The 19,333-nt window shown below is 40.5% G+C and overlaps 1 protein-coding gene across 1 annotated transcript in view; it reads right to left on the bottom strand.

Moving 5' to 3' along the window:
* lrrc7 (leucine rich repeat containing 7) overlaps nt 1-19,333 on the bottom strand; it is a gene marked incomplete at both ends in the record, with an annotated part of 73,684 nt that overhangs the window by 33,692 nt on the left and 20,659 nt on the right. Inside the window, 5 exons of the mRNA XM_083969676.1 lie at nt 391-447; nt 800-889; nt 1,776-1,854; nt 3,919-4,036; nt 7,792-7,994. Coding sequence (XP_083825802.1) covers nt 391-447; nt 800-889; nt 1,776-1,854; nt 3,919-4,036; nt 7,792-7,994 — 547 coding nt within the window. The remainder of the gene's footprint in view (nt 1-390; nt 448-799; nt 890-1,775; nt 1,855-3,918; nt 4,037-7,791; nt 7,995-19,333) is intronic.

Genomic DNA, 19,333 nt, shown 5'->3' with positions numbered 1-19,333 from the left:
TAATTTGGATATGTGTCAAAATACCTCCTACCTGTTCATTTGGGAGCAGTTCTGCCACTTACTGTAAACCAGCTGAAGTACCATAAGGAATATGCACTGGTGGTCATATACAGTAAATTAGTATTGGTATTAGCACTTTATCAATCAGTTTTAATTGGCTACAAATTCAGCCACATTATAGTGAACAGGAAACAGGCAGAACATGTTCCTGCTCTAATAGGAACACCTGCCAGGGGATAAATATAGTTTTAGTCTGGACGCCTGGGAAGGCAAGGATACACTCCGAAATATCATGAAGCATCTGTGTCCATGTGTGTGTTGCAACTCTCTTTATTTCTGACACATTTGTATGCACAAACACCCACAGACACATATGGTGCTTTGTCTTACTTTGGCATGGTTTTCAGGTGGTTCTCTCTCAGCTCAAGGATCCGTAGTTTGGAGAGTCTGAAAAACAGAAGGCACAGAAACCAAAACTTAATTTACTGTATTAATTCTCTACATGAAATACAACAAATGTTACTTGAAAAGTCAAGAAAGGCTGCAATTAGAAAACGCAGACTGCAATCAGTGAAACAGTGTCAAACCTGTTCCCTGATCAATGATGATAAAGATCCTAGTAAAAGTAATTTACAAATATTTCTCATAAATATTCTTTCATATAAGAGACATTAAATAAGGCACATTGATGCCTGTGATATGTATAAAAAAAACAAAAAAACAACCAATCCAACACACTAATACCCATGATGCTCACATATGCCCTCACAAATGAAGACACACTGATGCATCCGTTTACCTGCCAAAGTTAGCCGGCAGATACTCCAGGAAGGCATCGTTTAAGAAGAGCTGGGTCAGATTCAGGAGCTGCGTAAAACCATCTGGGAGTCTGGGAGAGGGAGAGAGAGAGAGAAAGAGAGAGGGAAAAAAGAAAGAAAGGAGGTTTACAAAAGAGGGATAAGAAAGTGAAAAGGAGAGTGTGTGTCCTTGAAGGGTCTCGGTGGAATAAAAACATGGACAACGCTCCCATAACAAGCCCTGCAGAACAGCTAGCTGCTGTTAGCCTGCAGATGACTCATCTCTTACACACACACACACACACACACACACACACAAACATGCATGTGTGAGCGTGCGCTTTCACACACACACATACACACAAACACACGTATAAGGAAAGGAAGCGCCTCCGTCTGCAGTACAGTGTGTGGTTGAGTCTAGTTGTGCTTCCTGGACATTACACCGGTGTTAGGAAAACAACAATTACTAGCATTACACCTGATGCTCCAGTGGCTTTGCAGCAGAAAAGTAAACACCGGCACTCGACTGTCGTACTGTCCTCGTATCTTTGCTGCGGATCAGGCCAACGGGATGTGAACACAGGGATTGTATGGTGGTGTGGAGTCAGTGGACGCAGCCAGCTCCTCTGTGGTGCTTTGAACACGTCAGCAACTCTCACACAAACACGCATCAAACCGCCCATTAGATCATGAACTGAGACCTGGTTCATAGAAACTGGTTGATAAAACCTCTCTCAGTGAACGCACTAATTCAATTTAGCCAATTTTAAATCTTTTGAAAGATGATTATTTATAGGATAATACAAGTGTTTTCTTCAGAAGCTGCACACTCCCTATTTTTAATATCATTATCATATCTATTGGCATCACTGAATGTCAATCCTGCAGCTATTCACATTTGCCAGTATCAGTATTCAGTAGAGCTTCAACGCTGTAGTGAAATGTGTTATCAGTGAGCTGGTGTTAGCGTCTTACTTGGTGATAGGGTTGACACTGGCCTCCACCACAGACAGACCTTTACAGCATTTTATATTATCTGGAAACTCCTGGATACCTGTTCAGAGGGACAAATGGATTTGGTGATGATATAGTAACATTTGATTAATTTTGATAAATAATAAAATATTTTGAAAATCAATTTATCAGTGGTTAAACTGGTTGTGATGTCTTCTAGATCTGCTCCCCTTGTTTCATCATCACTTGGCTCCATATACTACATCAGATTGTAATAACAGTTTTATGCAAATAGACAATAGTCCAGGCAAAATAGCGTTTTACGACAGACTAATTGTCACAGAAGGTTTTTCACCATACATCATTTCTATGAGGTGTCTAGAACAACATACTAAAAGTCCTAAGAAATCCTAGTTGGGGAAATATGTTTAATTCGCATCATTATTTACTGTATAAAGTCTATGGTGCCGACAACAATACACCCCAATGGGGCTATTTTCCCCCTTTACTCCTATCACAATGAAACTTTACACAATGAAAGTATCCATGAAATGTAACATTTTTTGTATTACAAGTTTCTTTGAAAATGAATTTGAATATGCAAATGAGCCTTACACTAATCAAATATGCCCCAAATACACCCGAATAGGCTTCTTTTTTTCCTTTACTCCTACCACAATGAAACTTTACACAATGAAAATAGACATTAAAAGTAACATTTTTTGTATTACAAGTTTCTTGGAAAATGAATTTGAATAAGCAAATGAGCAATACACTAATGGAATATGCCCAAAATACACCCGAATAGGCTTATTTTCTTCCTTTACTCCTACCACAATCACACTTCACACAATAAAAGTATACATGAAAAGTAACATTTCTGTATTTCAAGTTTCTTGGAAAATGTATTTTAAATATGTAAATGAGCTCAACACTAATTGACTTAAATGGTCAAGAAGCCATAAAGCCACAAGCAGCAACAGGGGCCAAATAACTAACACATTCATGTCCATTCAATAAGTTAACCTATGCACTGAGTGCTGTCACCATGCATACACATATGTCACTTGCCACACTTAAAAGACCTATATTGACCTTAAGAATTGATTGCACAGTCTTGTCTCCAGTTGCTTTCTAAATTCTTTTTTTTTTATTAGCGAACAAGCCTTACCTAACGACTTTCCTCCCAGTTTGCAGAGAACATCAGAAGAAAGTCAGAATTCATCAAAGTCGTTTCAACGACTGTGTGTGATGTTATATTAGATATGCTGTTATGTTCAACAAGATATGAGCGGGACTAAGAACTAAGTTATTTGGCCCCTGTTTTTGCTGCTTGTGGCTTTATGGCTTCTTGACCATAAGTCAATTAGTGTTGAGCTCATTTACATATTTAAAATTAATTTTCCAAGAAACTTGAAATACAGAAATGTTACTTTTCATGTATACTTTTATTGTGTGAGTAAGTTTTATAAGTGTGATTGTGGTAGGAGTAAAGGAAGAAAAGAAGCCTATTCGGGTGTATTTTGGGCATATTCCATTAGTGTATTGCTCATTTGCATATTCAAATTCATTTTCCAAGAAACTTGTAATACAAAAAATTTTACTTTTAATGTCTACTTTCATTGTGTAAAGTTTCATTGTGATAGGAGTAAAGGAAAAAAAGAAGCCTATTCGGGTGTATTTTGGGCGTATTTGATTAGTGTAAGGCTCATTTGCATATTCAAATTCATTTTCAAAGAAACTTGTAATACAAAAAATGTTACATTTCATGGATACTTTCATTGTGTTAAGTTTCATTGTGATAGGAGTAAAGGAAAAAAATAGCCCCATTGGGGTGTATTGTTGTCGGCACCATAGACTTTATACAGTAAATCATGATGCAAATTAAACATATTTCCCCAACTAGGATTTCTTAGGACTTTTAGTATGTTGTTCTAGACACCTCATAGAAATGATGTATGGTGAAAAACCTTCTGTGACAATTAGTTCTATTTTTGGGTCCAAAATGAGCTAAATTGCCTGGACTACAATTAGTAAAGATGATAATCTCTAAATTTATCAATGCAATCAGCAGTTGAGAGTACAGGTAACTTTGCAGCGAGCTTTAACTTTGCTTAGTCGTTTCAGGTTTGTTGCAGTTGGGCGGGTTTCAGCAACATTTTACCATTTTTACTGATGTCCAGCTCTTTGAGGTTAACCAGGCTGGCAATGGTGGTGGGCAGGTTGGACAGGTCGTTATCAGGCATGCTCAGCTTCTTCAAGGCCTGGCAGTTGAAGAGTTGCTATGGGAACACAGAGGGACAAAACAATGGAATATTATAGTCAAATTCACACACACACACAGAGACCTTTAACAGAAAGGTACAAAAGCACGGGAAGCAGGGAAGTCCGCTGCTGGAGGCATGTGCGATTTAATGTTGTGGAAAAGCAGTGCAATTTTAGCTGCCTTTTTCTATGAATAATGCAGAATTAATCTCCTCCATATGACGGCCCCTAAGGACAAAACGCATACTAGAGCGAAAGCAACAGCATTCAGAGAAATGTGCCCTAAAATCTAAAATTGAAAAATACTGCAAATGCCACAAATCAGACTTGCAAAAAGTGCTGAGGATTCAGAAATTCAGAAAATATTAAAAACACACGACAGACAGAGGCACGGATATTAAAGGAAAATGCTACAAACACTTAAATACATTCAAAAATGAAGAGAGGGAATAGTTAAAGCTTTCCCATTAAGGCTCTTCAGATAACAGGGATTAGCTCAAGGTCCACCTACAGACTTCTTACAAAGCTTTCAGTTGCTCAGTTTCATAAATCCAAGATCAAGAAGAAAAACAGTGAATATTTTTTCCAAACGAGCAGCAACTGGTAAACAAATTAAGTATTGATTTGTAACTGAATTTCCATTTGCATTTGCATATTCATACACGCTTGCATCTCCCATATATAAGACGATGCCGTGTCATCGTGTTCGGCTGCGTATTCAGTTTTCAACAATGAATGTGAAAAATTCAATTATGAAAAACTGCTGTGCAAACGCCTCCGGTTGCAGGTGAGATCATTTTCATGTATTGTCAGTTAATTTTTTTGCCAATCTTTCAGTCATGGATTTCTGTATCAACTTCAGCAAAGCGCTGTGTTTGCTTTGTCTCACAGCAGCATGTCTGCATCCACAGCAATCTCATTATCTATTGTAAATAGATCCTGATACAGAATCTTCCCTGTACTACAAAGCCAAACTCCTTGATGTAGCAGCTCCTTGTCTCAAACATCACATCAGGGCTCCTTGGTTCAGACTACAACACTGAACTAAAAAAAGGTTGAACCACAAAAATAATAATTAACCTTATATCATGATGACTGCCCACACATTTCAAATGAAAGTCATTTAAACAGTATGCTAAGCCTGACTAAAATAATCTCATACGATATTGTTACTATGACATTTCCCTTCACAGACAGAGAGAATTAAATATATTAAACTACACTGAGAGCTTCTTAATACCACAGTCTTGTCAGCACAGGTGGAGCATCACCTGGGGAAGAGGTGTCACAATAAGAATATGAATCACTTTTGGTGTCTGCTGAGCAGATCAGCTAAATTATATCCTCAGTGTTACGCAGTGGGTGGCGTGACATCTGCACAGGGTAAACACTGGAGATCTCCTACCTGCCAGAAAACATGAATAAGCCACTGTTTTTCTTTGTCAGTGTTCTCTTAACTCGTCTTAAAGTTTATGTTGGTAGAAAGTCACTAAGGAAAACACTTTGATAATGTGAAATGATCTGATTTTGTTACTGTAGGTTGTAAGTTGTACTCTCATGCCAAGTGTTACCCAGACGTCATCCGCTGAATGTGGTTTTTGTCCACAAAAATCCAATTTTCTAATGTGAGGTTTTTCTCATAATTACAACAAGCATATGCTCACTCACATTAATTCCCACGGGCACTTCAGAGTCCAGATCCTCTAACTTGTGTGTGTCTTTCAGTGAAAGGGATTCCAGGCAGACATTTATCAAAAACAAAAATCACAAGAGCAGAGGGAGGGCACAGAGCTGCACAGAGTTAAACAAGGGCAGGGCTGCTCTGTGCCCACAGGTCAGGCCCGACCACTATACTTAAACACACAATCACTTTCATACACATACACTTAAGGAGCTCTCCAGCCCACTTACATGAAGGCCAATCACTCTGGCAGCCTCAATAGCTCTTACACAATCTTGGCACACACATACATACACAGCATCAAGGCTGAGCATTTCTTTTTCTTTTTTCTTTTTTGTGTCAGTTGAATGCAAGTTTGGCCTGCCACTTACACCGCCCTATTAAAGTTGTGTCCATTCATGCGGGCTATATTTAGAAATCCAATTCAACATCTCTGTCATTTAAAACCCAGACAGGATATCAATAAAATGAGACAGGCCTCTAATAAACAGCACCTGTAATTCTCCTTGAAATATTGGAAGGGCATTTTGCCTCATTACAACTCATGGAGTTTTCTCTGAAAGGCTGGGATCCCACTATGTGGCCCTGCTGCGGCCGGGAAGCAACCCCCTGTTTCCTGTCAGTCGGTGCCACTTTATCAGCCCCACTTTGCTAAAATGAAAGCACGACGATCCAATACAATAAATGCAATACAACCTAACTTTATACAGGTTTCAATATTCAGAGGTATAACTGGGGCAGATGAAATAACAGAAACACCTGTAAGCAGAGCAATACAACTACACCACTTTCATGAAGGATGGATCACTGCAGAGCTGCTGTGTTAAAATGCATTAGATTTAGCTACGTGTTGCACCCTCAACTACACCAGGTTAAAGGGATAGTTCAATATTTTGGCAAATTGGCTCATTGCCATAATCCTTACAGTCATAGCAGTAGGTTTGTTGTCGGCACAAGCTATTTTTAGAACGGCGGAGCAGAGCCGCGAGCTGCTCAGAGCTACGCTACGGCCAAGTTGTGACCTGCACATTCACCACGCTATGAGATAATAACGGAATGTTACAAGATGGAGTTGACGGGAACACACATCAGCGGTTTTGCATGAATTTATCACGAAAACAACTTTGTCTCGTGACGTTCTGTTATTATCTCATAGTGTGGTGAATGTGCAGGTCACAACTTGTCCACCAGAGCGTTTTGGAGTTGTTGGATTGTGTATTTGATGAGTTTGATGAGGGAAACCAAGAAATCCCATGAGCCTCCGTAGTGTAGCTCTGAGCAGCTCGCGGCTCTGCTCTGCCGTTCTAAAAATAGCTTGCACCGACAATTAAAGGTAACGAACCTACTCCTAAAACTATAGGGATTATGGCAATGGGCCAATTTGCCAAAATGTTGAACCATCCCTTTAATAGTTATGCCTCCACCAATCAGCCAAGCTGTAGGACATTTTGTTACAATCTCCCCAGTTACAGCACTGAATAATGGTCCAAAATGTTTCTGCTGAACATTATGATGTCACAGTGAAGCTGACCTTATAAAATGTAATCACTTCATCATTTCATCCCATCAGTCACTTGTGTTAAAGTGTGTCATAATTAGCTCATGAATTCTTGAGTTATCACAGTGACTCCAAATTTTGCCATTTGTGCCAAATTTGAAGAGATTCCCTTGAGGAGTTCCTGATATATTCAAAAGGTCAAAACTGTGATTTTTTGAGCAAATTTATCAAATGTACTTTTGTATCTGGGTAAATGTTTGTACCAAATATAAGGAAGTTCCCTCACAGCATTAACTTAGATATTGTGCTAACAAGAACGTGACAGATGAATGGTCAGACTCAAAAACAACTGGTGACGATCATGTGGTATGATCAAAAGCTCTTGCACTGAGCTTCTAAATCACAGGAGATTGTTCATCACTTGTCCCTACAGACAGGAGGTGTGACCCCACACAAGGTCAGGATTCTGCATATATCAGACTCGCACGATTACAAATCATGTCTCAGAGCTTAGAGGGTATAGAGATAATGTAAGTGGGGTCGGAGGTTAAAGACGTTTGAGTGACAGCAGACAGCAGGGGGTCAGGCGTCACCTTGGGTAGCTCCTCAATCTGGTTGGCGTCCAGGTAGAGCTCCTCCAGAGTTCTCTCGAAGCTGAAGATTTCTTTGGGGACCTGCTGCAGGCTGCAGTGGGAGTAGTCCAACACCGAGATCACTTCCTCCTCACCACGGAAACAACGGCACGGCACCAGCCGGCCAATCAGCTTCCGCTTAGTGGTCATTTCCAGACACTGCACTGTGGAGGTAAGAGGAGAAGAGATGATAGATTAATTTCGGGGTATCTGCCATTCATTCACATCAACAACAGGCTCATTATATCTCCATCACCAGCTGCCAGGCTTTATTCACTGCAGAGACCATTGTTGGTTTGATCACTAAACGACAACAAAGGGTGTGAAATATAAAACTAGCATCAAATATGTTTCAGCTTCAGAGATTAAAATTCTCATGTGTGGGATTTTCTCTAAAATGTTTTGAAATAATTTTCGATCGTGGCCATGTGAGCTGCATTCATTCATGTTGACAGATTCCGCTGCTTGTGATGAGTGGTGTATTATAAAGATGCACAAAAGAATAAAAAACCTAGGGTGAAAAAAAAATGAAAATGTGCAGGGAAACTTTGTGAGAGTTAATCTGTTTGAGGGTGGAACTGACACTGTTTATATGACTGCACACATCAGGGCTAAAGTGACACTGATCTGCTTTATCAGCTCATCAGTGGAGCTCTATGATCTGGCAAACAGCCCTGCGATTGACTGGCAACCTGTCCATGCCGCTTCCTGGCTCTCGCACATTTGGAGCTGGGATTAGCCCTAGATCTCACAGACTGAACAAAGTCTTTTCTCCACAGACTTTATGTTTTAAATAATCTAGAAAACGTCACTGAACAAAAAGCATTTCCTGTGTGGTGATTTTCTCGGACTAAATGATTAATGCATGGTTTTTGATTTACCTCATGCCATCTCGTTTGTGTTGCTATCACAACACTGACAGCAATACAAAACATTAGAGCTGATGTATATTAAAAAATAAAACCTTCAGCTCACAGCACCTTGCATGTGTACTGTCTTTGTTCCTTGTTGTTAGAAATAACTGTTCTATATGACACTACGGAACGATCTGGTTATCTAATATCTCTTTTTGTTGGCTTCTTGGGATTAAAAAATATGTTTAAATCACTTAAAGCAGAAGTAAGCAGAATGTTTGTGTTAATATAAGTCTTAAATAGTTATATCTTCCGACGGCAATCACTTATATAGAGTGTTTGGTCTGAAACACGGGTCTGTCAGTCACTCTGCTCTGCTGTAAGCCGAGGAGAAAACTTTCCTTGTATCCTACAACCTTTATCCAATGAGGAGAGAGAACGGCATAAAGGGGCCGTCCTCTCTGTGTGTGCAGCCAAGGGATGCGCGTGAATGTGGTGACGGAGGGACGAGGGCGGGGACTGCTAACTCCATCGGCTGACAGGAAGGTAGCCAAAACGACCGGATCGCTTACTTCTGCTTCAATACAAACTCAGTTGAGGGACATTTTTACTCTGAGGTCAAGCTCAGACATAGGTTCACCTGACTGCATACTATACGTAAGTAACAAATGAGCATCCTTGTTCCTGTGTGGAGGATGCCCATGGTTTACTGTACTGGCACTACACAGAAAGAATGACAGCAACTGTTGCAGGACATATGGACCCGTCAGGTTTTTTTGTTTTTAATAGACCTACAGAAAATAATGTGAAGCTATCCTTTAAGGCAGGGATGATGCAGGACCAATATTAGATGTGGAGCTTCAAATGTCGATGCTATTTGCTGCCAGGCAGGTGTAAAACTCAGGACAGATGGGCAGTACAGTCATCCCCCACCAACCAGCAGTTACCCAGCTCACAGCAGGCTGAGGCTCTCTGTCAGGAATGTGCATATGTGCGACACACACGCACACATTCTCACACACACTCTTCAAACAACAAACCATGCCATATAATTAGACTGAATCCTTTGTAATTCTGCGACAACATCACTTCATCACTCCATTACACAACTCCATTTAAAGAGCTAGTAGCTGAATGGCATAAGTAGGCTAACCATGGGCATTAAAACCCTTGATTGAGGATTTATCATTCAGCTTTATCATTTCAAACCCAAACGCTTACAGTACTACGCTCAATCTACTGACAAATAAAACTGTTTTAATGCCCCTCCTTTACACACAGAACAAAGAGTGAAATTCCAGTTATCGGACGAACGTCTCAATTTCCTGTTTGATGTGGAGGAGCTAAAGCCAGCTGTGATGTGGAGAGAATAATTGGAGTAAAGAGTACAAAAAAAGGAGGTGATGAAGAGTTAATTGTGGCATAAAGAGAAAGGCAGGAGTCAAAGGGGCGACGAGGAGAAGACAATGAGGGAGAGAACATGAAAATGAGGAGGTGCAGAGAGCAGAAAGAGGGACGAGCAGGAGGCTCAGAGATAAGACCTGCAGCTTTATCTGTCTACATGCACACACACGTGTCCAGCTGCACAGTGAGAGCAGATGAATTTGGATGACAAAGTGATCTTGAGCATTGTGAGGAGGACACTACGTTATCTGCTCTAGTTTGACACAAGCCAAGTGAAATCTGATTAAAAACAAGAAAAAAGACTGCAGATCCTCCAGGACTGTTTATCTAAAAGGGTTGGACCATTAAAATCAATACATCCTTATCCACAGTCACGGTCAAAGCGGGTGTAATGAGGCGAGCCGGGATTTACTGTTTGTCTACAGTATGTGTAAACCCAGCAGTTTTCATGTTGCTCTCACCTTGGACCGCTGGTTCCCGTTTAACCCCTCGTGTTTAGAGCTAAATGTGATCTGGGGTTTGTTTAGCTCAACGGAACGGGTCGGGTTTCAACACCGAGGATTACACACTTCATAACAGCGTAAAGCATCTTGAGTTTCCTTTTTTCCCCCTTACTGTATGCCAGCAGGATGAACACCAACACAGACACACACACACAACACAACGGCCATTTATTATTTTCCTGGTGTTATAAGTCAATGTACTTTAGTGCAACTGGTTTAATTTTAATGGGTTGGGTTTAGAGAGTGCTTTATCTCCAACTAGGGATACACGATAACTATCGATACAGATAATTATCAGCCCAATATTGGCTGACAATTATTGAATACACAGTTAAGTCTGATAATGACATTAGTAGAGCAGCCAATTATATTTAGCTGACATTGCCTTGATTTTGCTCATTTTCAGGCCGTTTGCTATACTGTATGTCCTAAATCAGAAGTCATTATACACGCTTTATTGTTCTCTGCTACTTCCATATCAAATTTTATAGAACCAACGAATTTACTCTTTGTCAATTTTAAATTTTATGATTTAGTGGAATTTAAAACGGCACAAATAATGTATAAAGTACCTAATAATTTGCTTTGCCAGAGTACTAGAGGCTGGTTATATCATTTTGTTAATCCAGAGACAGAGCTATAATGTTAAATCTTTACTCACTACATCTTAGCCTTTCTTATACCCTCAGGTGTGTATATAAACTCTTAAAAATGTTATTGATTATCGGCATTGGCATCGGTTATGAGAAGCAGGAAGTTATCTAGGGGAAAAAAAGAGTTATCGTGCATCCAATCAACATCCTCTTCTTTAAAAAATCTGAAGAACAAAAGCTTTATGGTCATATGAGACCGTGATAAGTAATATTGAGTCACTGTCCATCTGCATCTTCAGAAATTGTGTTGTTGCTGCTGCTATGGAGCGGAAATATTGTCAAGAACAGAATACTGTGAAGAAGTGCAGATTTTTCCTGTCACTCAGACTATTAACTTCATCACATGTTCTTCCTATGAGACGATGAGCTGCAACAGGCTCAGCATCATCATCATCATCAACAGTTCATGTTAACAACAGTCTCCAGGCCTGGAGCTAAATACAACACAGCACGATAACATGTCACGACATCTTTCTGCTCTGTGTACTCTCTGTCAGATTCAATGGAAACTATGCGCTGAGACAACAGATGTTACTTATATAACCACTGTATATATTCCATATGGCCTTAGCATGTATCTTGCATCTTTGAAAACTTTTATTGTTTTAGCCAACAATAACTTAACCACTCAAATATCTGGTTTCTGCGAGGCTGCCCAAAGAGGAGGCGTCAGGTGATATGATCCGTCACAGCTACGCATCAGAGGCAGAAAGAGCCATCTTCTCATACGCTGAGTAAGCAGCAGGCACCCTGCATTAACCTGGCCGAAATGTTACATGGCTACCGAAGGTGTGCAAATTGCTTTAATGCTTACTGCATCTAGTAATCAACCGCTTGACATCACAGCCAAGAGCCAGATGGCCCAGTATAATGTCCCAAATAGGCCAGCAACACTGACCAGAACTAATACAACCATCTTTTCTCCTATGGCTGCAGAACCACCGGAGATTGTGATGACCTTTTTATTTTACCTTACATCTTTTCTTCATCGAGGCTTCACCTCTTTTATCTACGGGCAAGTGCAGTCCATTTGTTTCTGTCCACCTATGAAATGAAGGTGTCTTTTGTGACATGTCTTTTTCCAACTGGTGGAGTAACTCTTAATAATTAAGGGACACATTTTAAGATGTGGAAAATGATCCAATATAAAAGTAATGGAGAGTAATTCTGGGGGTTAATGATGTGGCAAAATCAATAGAAGTATCAGCGCACGGTCTGCAGCAACAACAATCTGTTTTTGTTAGCTGCTCACACTGACTGCAGCTACTTTATTATGCCCTCACACATCTATTGATGTAAGAGCTTAAAAATGCAAAGACAGAGTGGACTAAAAATAACTGCTTTTTTGTCAAGAGAGCAGAGAGAGGAAGAGATTAGAGCTGTTGTTACCCATCAGAATTAAGCAAGTACCGGTACTACAGCAGCATGGGCAATGACAAATATTAGAAGCAAATGGCAGATTGTTTATGTGGGCAACAGTGAAAGGTGACATAGAGCAGTCACCTTCATGTCACACACCAACCGAGGTGGGGAAAAATGAAAATATGGACAAAGAAGATGCAAAGAACAGGAAAAAAAAAACTGATTCAAAACAAAAAAGAAGCTGCAAGATCACTTTAACACAGTGTACCAGCATTAAGGCTGATATTCCATTCATGTCCGATCACTAATATAATGAAGAAAGGGACCAAAGTTTAGAAATATTTGCTCTTATTTCCTGTCTCTGTTGTTTTACTAGTGCTGTCATCGGATGAATGAATGTAAGGGGGGCACCACTGATGTGTATCTACTCCTGCCCAGACTCCTGGGGAGCCAAAGTCAGTAGCCAAAAAAGAAAAAAAAAGGTAGGAAGAGTATTCAGCACAAGTCGGCACCAATGGGGTGAAACTAGGAAGTGAGCGTGGTTGGCTGTGTTGGCTCTCGCTGCTGCTATGGAAACAGCATGACGGAGCAGACTGACTCTGCAGAGGCAACGCTATACATGTGCAAGTCCCCAACATACACGATTCAATTATTCAGCAGCAGCACCGTGAGTCGGACAGAAACTTCTACACTGACCATCTATATGAAGTGAATGTGCAGAGGTATTAGCAGCAAAGACCTATTTAAAGTAACAAGAATACAAAGCACTCACAGTGATGAATGGTCTCTGTCACCGTGGCACATATCAGAGGAAGAATTCAGTCCATAGGTCGTCTGTGCAAGCGGCTTATTATGACCCATGGTTACGTTTTATTACTGGGCAACTTCTCCTTGGCACTTGAATTAGGTGACCTCTAAGAGATATGAGTGGACGGATGCATCCACAAAGTAAAGTAGTGCTTCTACAAAGGAAGGTTACAATGGAGGTCTTCTTACTTTAACAAAGTACTTATTTCAACCCAAACCACAACTAAGTAGTTTATGGAATGCTGTTTAGAATATTTTAATGACTATTTATTGACTTATTTATTGTTTTTTTATTGTGATGAGGGTTGAAGAGGTGTTTGGCCGGCTGCTTTTCATTGCATTGATGGTACACAGTACTTTTAAAGGAGACATATTATGCCCCCTTTCCACAAATTAAAATAGTTCCCAGGTGTCCTAAAGACATGTCTGTGACATGTTTTGGTCAAAATATCCCAAGGATCAAACATCACAGCTCTTTTCATACTCTCAAAACAACCCTGTTCAGAACGGCTAGTTTCAGTGCCTGTCCCTTTAAATGCAAAAGAATCACTGCTACCTTCTACCGGTCCCAGGTAGAGGTGGTATTATGCAAATTTGTTACATTACTGGAAGACAACTGAGGGAACATCTCGTAAAAAAAACCACATGGATTTCAACCCAAATATATGTCAGAGCCTTAAAAATATTTCCATAATATGTCCCCTTTAATGTATATGACAATAAACTAAACTAGTTTACAATTCCTATTTCTACCATGGAGACAAAGTTACATCGCCTCTGCCTGTGGTGTGATGCCATCAGGAGTTGGTTTGGTCATTGGGATGGACAAGTGTGTGTGTGTGTGTGTGTGTGTGTGTGTGTGTGTGTGTGTGTGTGTGTGTGTGTGTGTGTGTGTGTGTGTGTGTGTGTGTGTGTGTGTGTGTGTGTGTGAGTGAGTGTGGGTATGTGTGTGTACTACTGTAGCATTACTCATGTAAATGACTGCATTTTAGAGTGATGGCTGGGTTTCAGGGCTAGTCAAGTAGTGGTGATGGTCAGGGTTAGTGCAAGTCTCCACGACCATTGACTTACATCAATTTGTAATTCAATGTAATAATGTCCACTGAGATGATGGAAGCATAAATGTGCATGTCTCCTCCAGCAGTAACTCTACAGGGTGAATTCCCCGGGGTCCCATGACAGCCATCACTTCACGTGCAGTCTTGCCATCACCATAGTAACCGCTGCCATAGAGACCGTCTCCCAAGAGCTGGGTGTATTTTTACTCGCTCTCTCTCTCTCTGTCATAAAACAGAACATGCTGCACTCAGTGGGCGATCGCTCCACATTTGACGACGCTTTCCACAGACTCTAATATCTCAGACACCTTAACAGCACCTGAACAGGAGCGTCTCAGAGCCGAGTGTCTCCACGTCTCCATGTCTTTCTTCTCTCTCTTTCTTTTTCTTTTTCGGACTGTTTCTTTTTTGTAAAGCTGCATGTGTGAACAGTGCACTCTGCAGAGCTCACCCCGGGCTTCTGCACTCACTCACAATTAAAACAGTCACATGCCGTCACGCACAAGCACATGTGAAACACACACACGCATACACACATTCGGTTAAATTCCCACACATATAAATCAATGACACACACAGACTCATTTAGTTTACGGCTACTTGCAGTAGTGATAGCAAGAGAAAATGGAAGATCCTGTTTTACATCGCAATGCTTTACATTGTCAAGTAAATCCCTGAGCAGTGTGTGTACGTGTGTGTGAGAGAGAGAGAGCGCGAGAGACTGTATATGTGGGAGGCGGTTAGCTAACTAGCAGCCAGGAACAGCTTGTTCTGTCTCTTTTACATTCATTAAATAGCCACTTACAGCAGTTACCTGCACGGCACAGGCACACAAACACATAGTTAGATTTATTTGTCTTTTGTTCTGAGCCAGGACCCCAATCATTTACAAATGTCCTGGTAGAAACTCCAGGCTTTTTACCAGTGATCAGCAGAAATATACCACATTAAAAAGTTGTCAAGAGTCACTTGGCATGCACTCGAATGATCAGGAAGAAATGGTTGCAGTGTTATCTCTAGGGGAATAAGAGAGCTGGATAATGGACAGTTAGTTTGACATTCAGGGGGTCCTTGCAGCCTCGCAGCCAATGAAATCTGGGATATCCTCCAGCCACACGTCACTTTAAGAAAGAATAAGGACATAAAGACAGTGAATAAATTAATAAATATTGAACTTTTCCCATATTAGTGCCTCGTTGTGCATACCTAATGTGTTTATTAGCCGCAAAACAAACGTACATTGGTGCCAGTTTAACATCTAGTCAGTAATCAATCTATGCAACACCTAAACCAATGTTCACAGAGACAGGCACAGGGATGACAAGCTGTACATGGATGACTTTAAATAGATCAAAACATTCTCACACACATTCACACCTACAGTCACCTACAGTTGATCTAATCTGAAAGTTATTTGACTGACAGAAAACACAATAAAGATGTTCATGCTTTTTCTGTTTCAGTTATCAGACAACAGACAACACATCAGAAAGCCAGAGTGAGACTTGGCCCATAAAGACCAGTGAGACCAAAAAGAAAATCTGATCTTCCAGCTGTGAGTGAATTAGTCAAAGTTGTACTGTATGTAAGGTCAAAGTAAACAGAATCAGTTACACCTCGAGGTGCTTAAAAATCAGCACAAGATATAACCCCCCTCTGTCTTTAGACCCTTAATTTGCATAATGAGTAATTACAACAATAACAGAAGGGGGGCCGGTAGAGTAGCAAAGGAAGGATTCCTCTTTAAGGACGGACAAATGTGCAGTTAGAGCAATAAAAGTAAATTTACAAGGGGCATCCTTGACTAAGGATTTTCATGGTCAAATCTGATTGGTCGGATTTTGCCCATAGTCGACTGATCGTCGAATCATGTTGTTTTTTCCCTCACTGATTCATGATCTCATTTGCGACTTTTTCTGCTCCAGAGAAAAGAGTTAAAAACACCCGAATAAACAAATTCTTCAGTTGGCGTCAGATAACAGGACATTCTCCATCCAACCTTTTCCCACCCATTTCACTCTTCTTTTTTTCCCTTCCCTGATCTCACTCATGACAAGTAGGCTATGAGTGTGTACCGTGAATACAAACGTGAAGTCCCAATCGTCTGCGACGATTCAATGACGAGGTTGATGGGGTAACCCTAACCTCTCTGAATCGAATCGTCGAAAAGTCGACTATTCGAGATCACCCCTAAAATTTACACAATAATTTATCAGCATGACACATAATTATATAATCCATGTCATCATGTTCTGATCAGTTAGCCCTGTGAGTGAGATCTGGTCATCTGGCTTGAAGCTATCACAGTGGAAACCGCTTATAGTGATCATGGATATAATAATCAACCGCTTATATGGGTCAAAAGACTTGGGACAGAATCATTTCTATACAAATACTGTTTAATTTATAGTAATCAAGAAATCCACTTATAGTGTGCATTTTTGGTCATTTTATAAATGAAAACATTTGCAAAACCAATTTTAAAACTACGTGTATTTATTCTATTTCTTGCTCCCATGATTCCTTGCTAGACGTCTGCTTCTGCTGCTAGCTACGAAACCAGGCGCAAAACTTGGGCAGCAAGCGCACAAATCATGGCTGGAAAACTAATGGAACTGTTATACAGTAAGCTATACAGTACATTACTGTGCTGTATTGCGTACAATACTGTATTTGAGTTACTGTATGTCTGCGCACTGCGCAGTAATTAAACTTGCACGGTGCCTCTCAAAAAGCATTTCTAACGACAAACATTAAATTATATTCAGTAAATGCTGAAGCTGTCCGTTTTGTTACATTTTCTAATTGAAAAACTATACAAATGGCATTTAGATGATGTAAGTCAGTAAGATGTAAGTTCAGACTTTGTTTGTCCAACTTTCATCATCTTGTCTATGCTACAGTACTTTCAGTTTTGATGATTGAGGACATTTCTCGTAGTCAGAGACATCTCTGTCAGGAAAACATTCAGAGTTTTAACACTATTTTAACAATAGACCGATGCTCTCTTTTTCCTGCTGAGGGCAAAAACTCAAAGCGTAACCAGCTAATTTAGCTGAATCCTGGTCTGGGCGTTTTCACACTCTCAGCCAGTCCATTCTGCTGCCACTGTGGCTCCAGGTGGCACGTCTGTAAAACTCAATGACCCTTACATCACTGACACTAAAAATAACAAGACTGACACGACAAAACACAGAGCAGCTGACAGTTCACCTGCAACCGAAATGTGGAGAATCAATTATGCTCAGATGCATGAATGAACGAATACAACACATGCACCAAATGGGTCAAACTATTGTTATCTAAACGCACAGAAAGACCTGAATAGAAAAAGGTTCCCAAATGACAAAACCAATACCGATTCTCGCTCTGAAGTGGAAAAGTTTCGGACCCAACTGCACTCAGGGACAAATACCGACAAATGACAGACTGAAAAGTTAGACAGACAAACAGCGGGGTGTATAAATAGTAGGCAATAAAGGCAGATAAACAAGCAGCCAGACGGAGAAGGGCTGCGTGACAGAGAGGCGGAAGCAGCAGAGACTCACGCTATCAGACTGGAACATATCTGGGTTACTGCAGAGATCTCCTACAATACAGTACAGAGTTTACATATTATCATGTCAACAGTTCTATAAATGACCTTTTAATTACTTTATCAAGAAAAACTGACAAATATATATCGTTTTCTGCTTCTCACACTTGAGATTTATTTGCTGCTTCTTCTGTTCCAAATGATAGGAGGTTTATAGACTGATGGATTGGGAGAATTAAACCAGTTCCAAGCTGCTAAAATCAGCTGATCTGCTGTCAGCTCAGAGACGTACGCCTTTTGAGGGAAAGTCCAACTTTGTGCTCACGGGGTAATACTTTTCCAGGAGTGCTGCTGCACCAATGTGCCACAACAAATCAGTTTTTATAATCATCATTTCTAGAAGACAGATGTGAAATGGAAACAGGATCAAAGGTGCACTGCAGAGGAATCATCCTGTGACGTTAGATTAAAGTGTGTTGTTATGTGTTGAAGTGGGCGGTGTCATGAACCGAGTGTCAACTGGCTGTTCACAAACATTTCCAGACCAACTTATTTGGTTTTTCTTCGTCACTCCTCCAACTGTTCTCCTGTTTCTGTGGAGCTCACAGAAGTGATTTTACTTGAGCCTCTCTTCTCCTTCTGTCATGCCTCACTTTTTCTCTCTCTCCCTCTCTTTCTCTCTCCCTCCTTGTTTCCAGGCCAGTCTTTTATTTTTTCTCCTCTCTGTTCTTCCAGGGTTGTGCTCATTGGCCCAGTTCTGCCTGAGACGCCCCAGCACATCTCCTTTTTCTGTCTTCTCCATTTTCCCTTTCAGGCTTCACTCTCTCTCTCTTTCTTTCTTTCCATCTCTCTCTCTCTGTCTCTATCTCACTCTGCTCTTCCTCCATCTGTCTGTGTTTAACTTTTTTCTCTCGCTTCCTCCATCCCACCCCCTACCAGGAGACATTAAGGGAAGCCATCTTAAATCGAGCACAGTACTTTTTGTTTGCTCTCAACGGGAGCGTCTCTCGATCAGCATCCATTTTTAAAATCCAGGAGATGATTCAGTGAAAAGATAAAGTTTTCATCCTGTGTCTGAGAAGAAGCAGGAAACCTCCACTGACCGAGTTCTCTGGAATCAAACAACTGTATGAAAGGAGAAAATTTTAATAAATAATAACTTTATCTGACAATTTGTTAAAGTAAAGTTTGTATTTCCATACAGGTTAACCTCCGTAATGATCATACGCACAGCAGACACATTCATGTCTTTAATGTCGTCATGGTAACATTATAATACCAGACGTCTACAACCTGTAACAGACGAGCTCAGGTTCAAGATTCAAGA

This window comes from Trachurus trachurus (genome assembly GCF_905171665.1).
Source record: "Trachurus trachurus genome assembly, chromosome: 4".
NCBI lineage: Eukaryota > Metazoa > Chordata > Actinopteri > Carangiformes > Carangidae > Trachurus > Trachurus trachurus.
The sequence above is the reverse complement of the archived record's forward strand: the minus strand, read 5'-3'. Positions and strand labels throughout refer to the sequence as shown.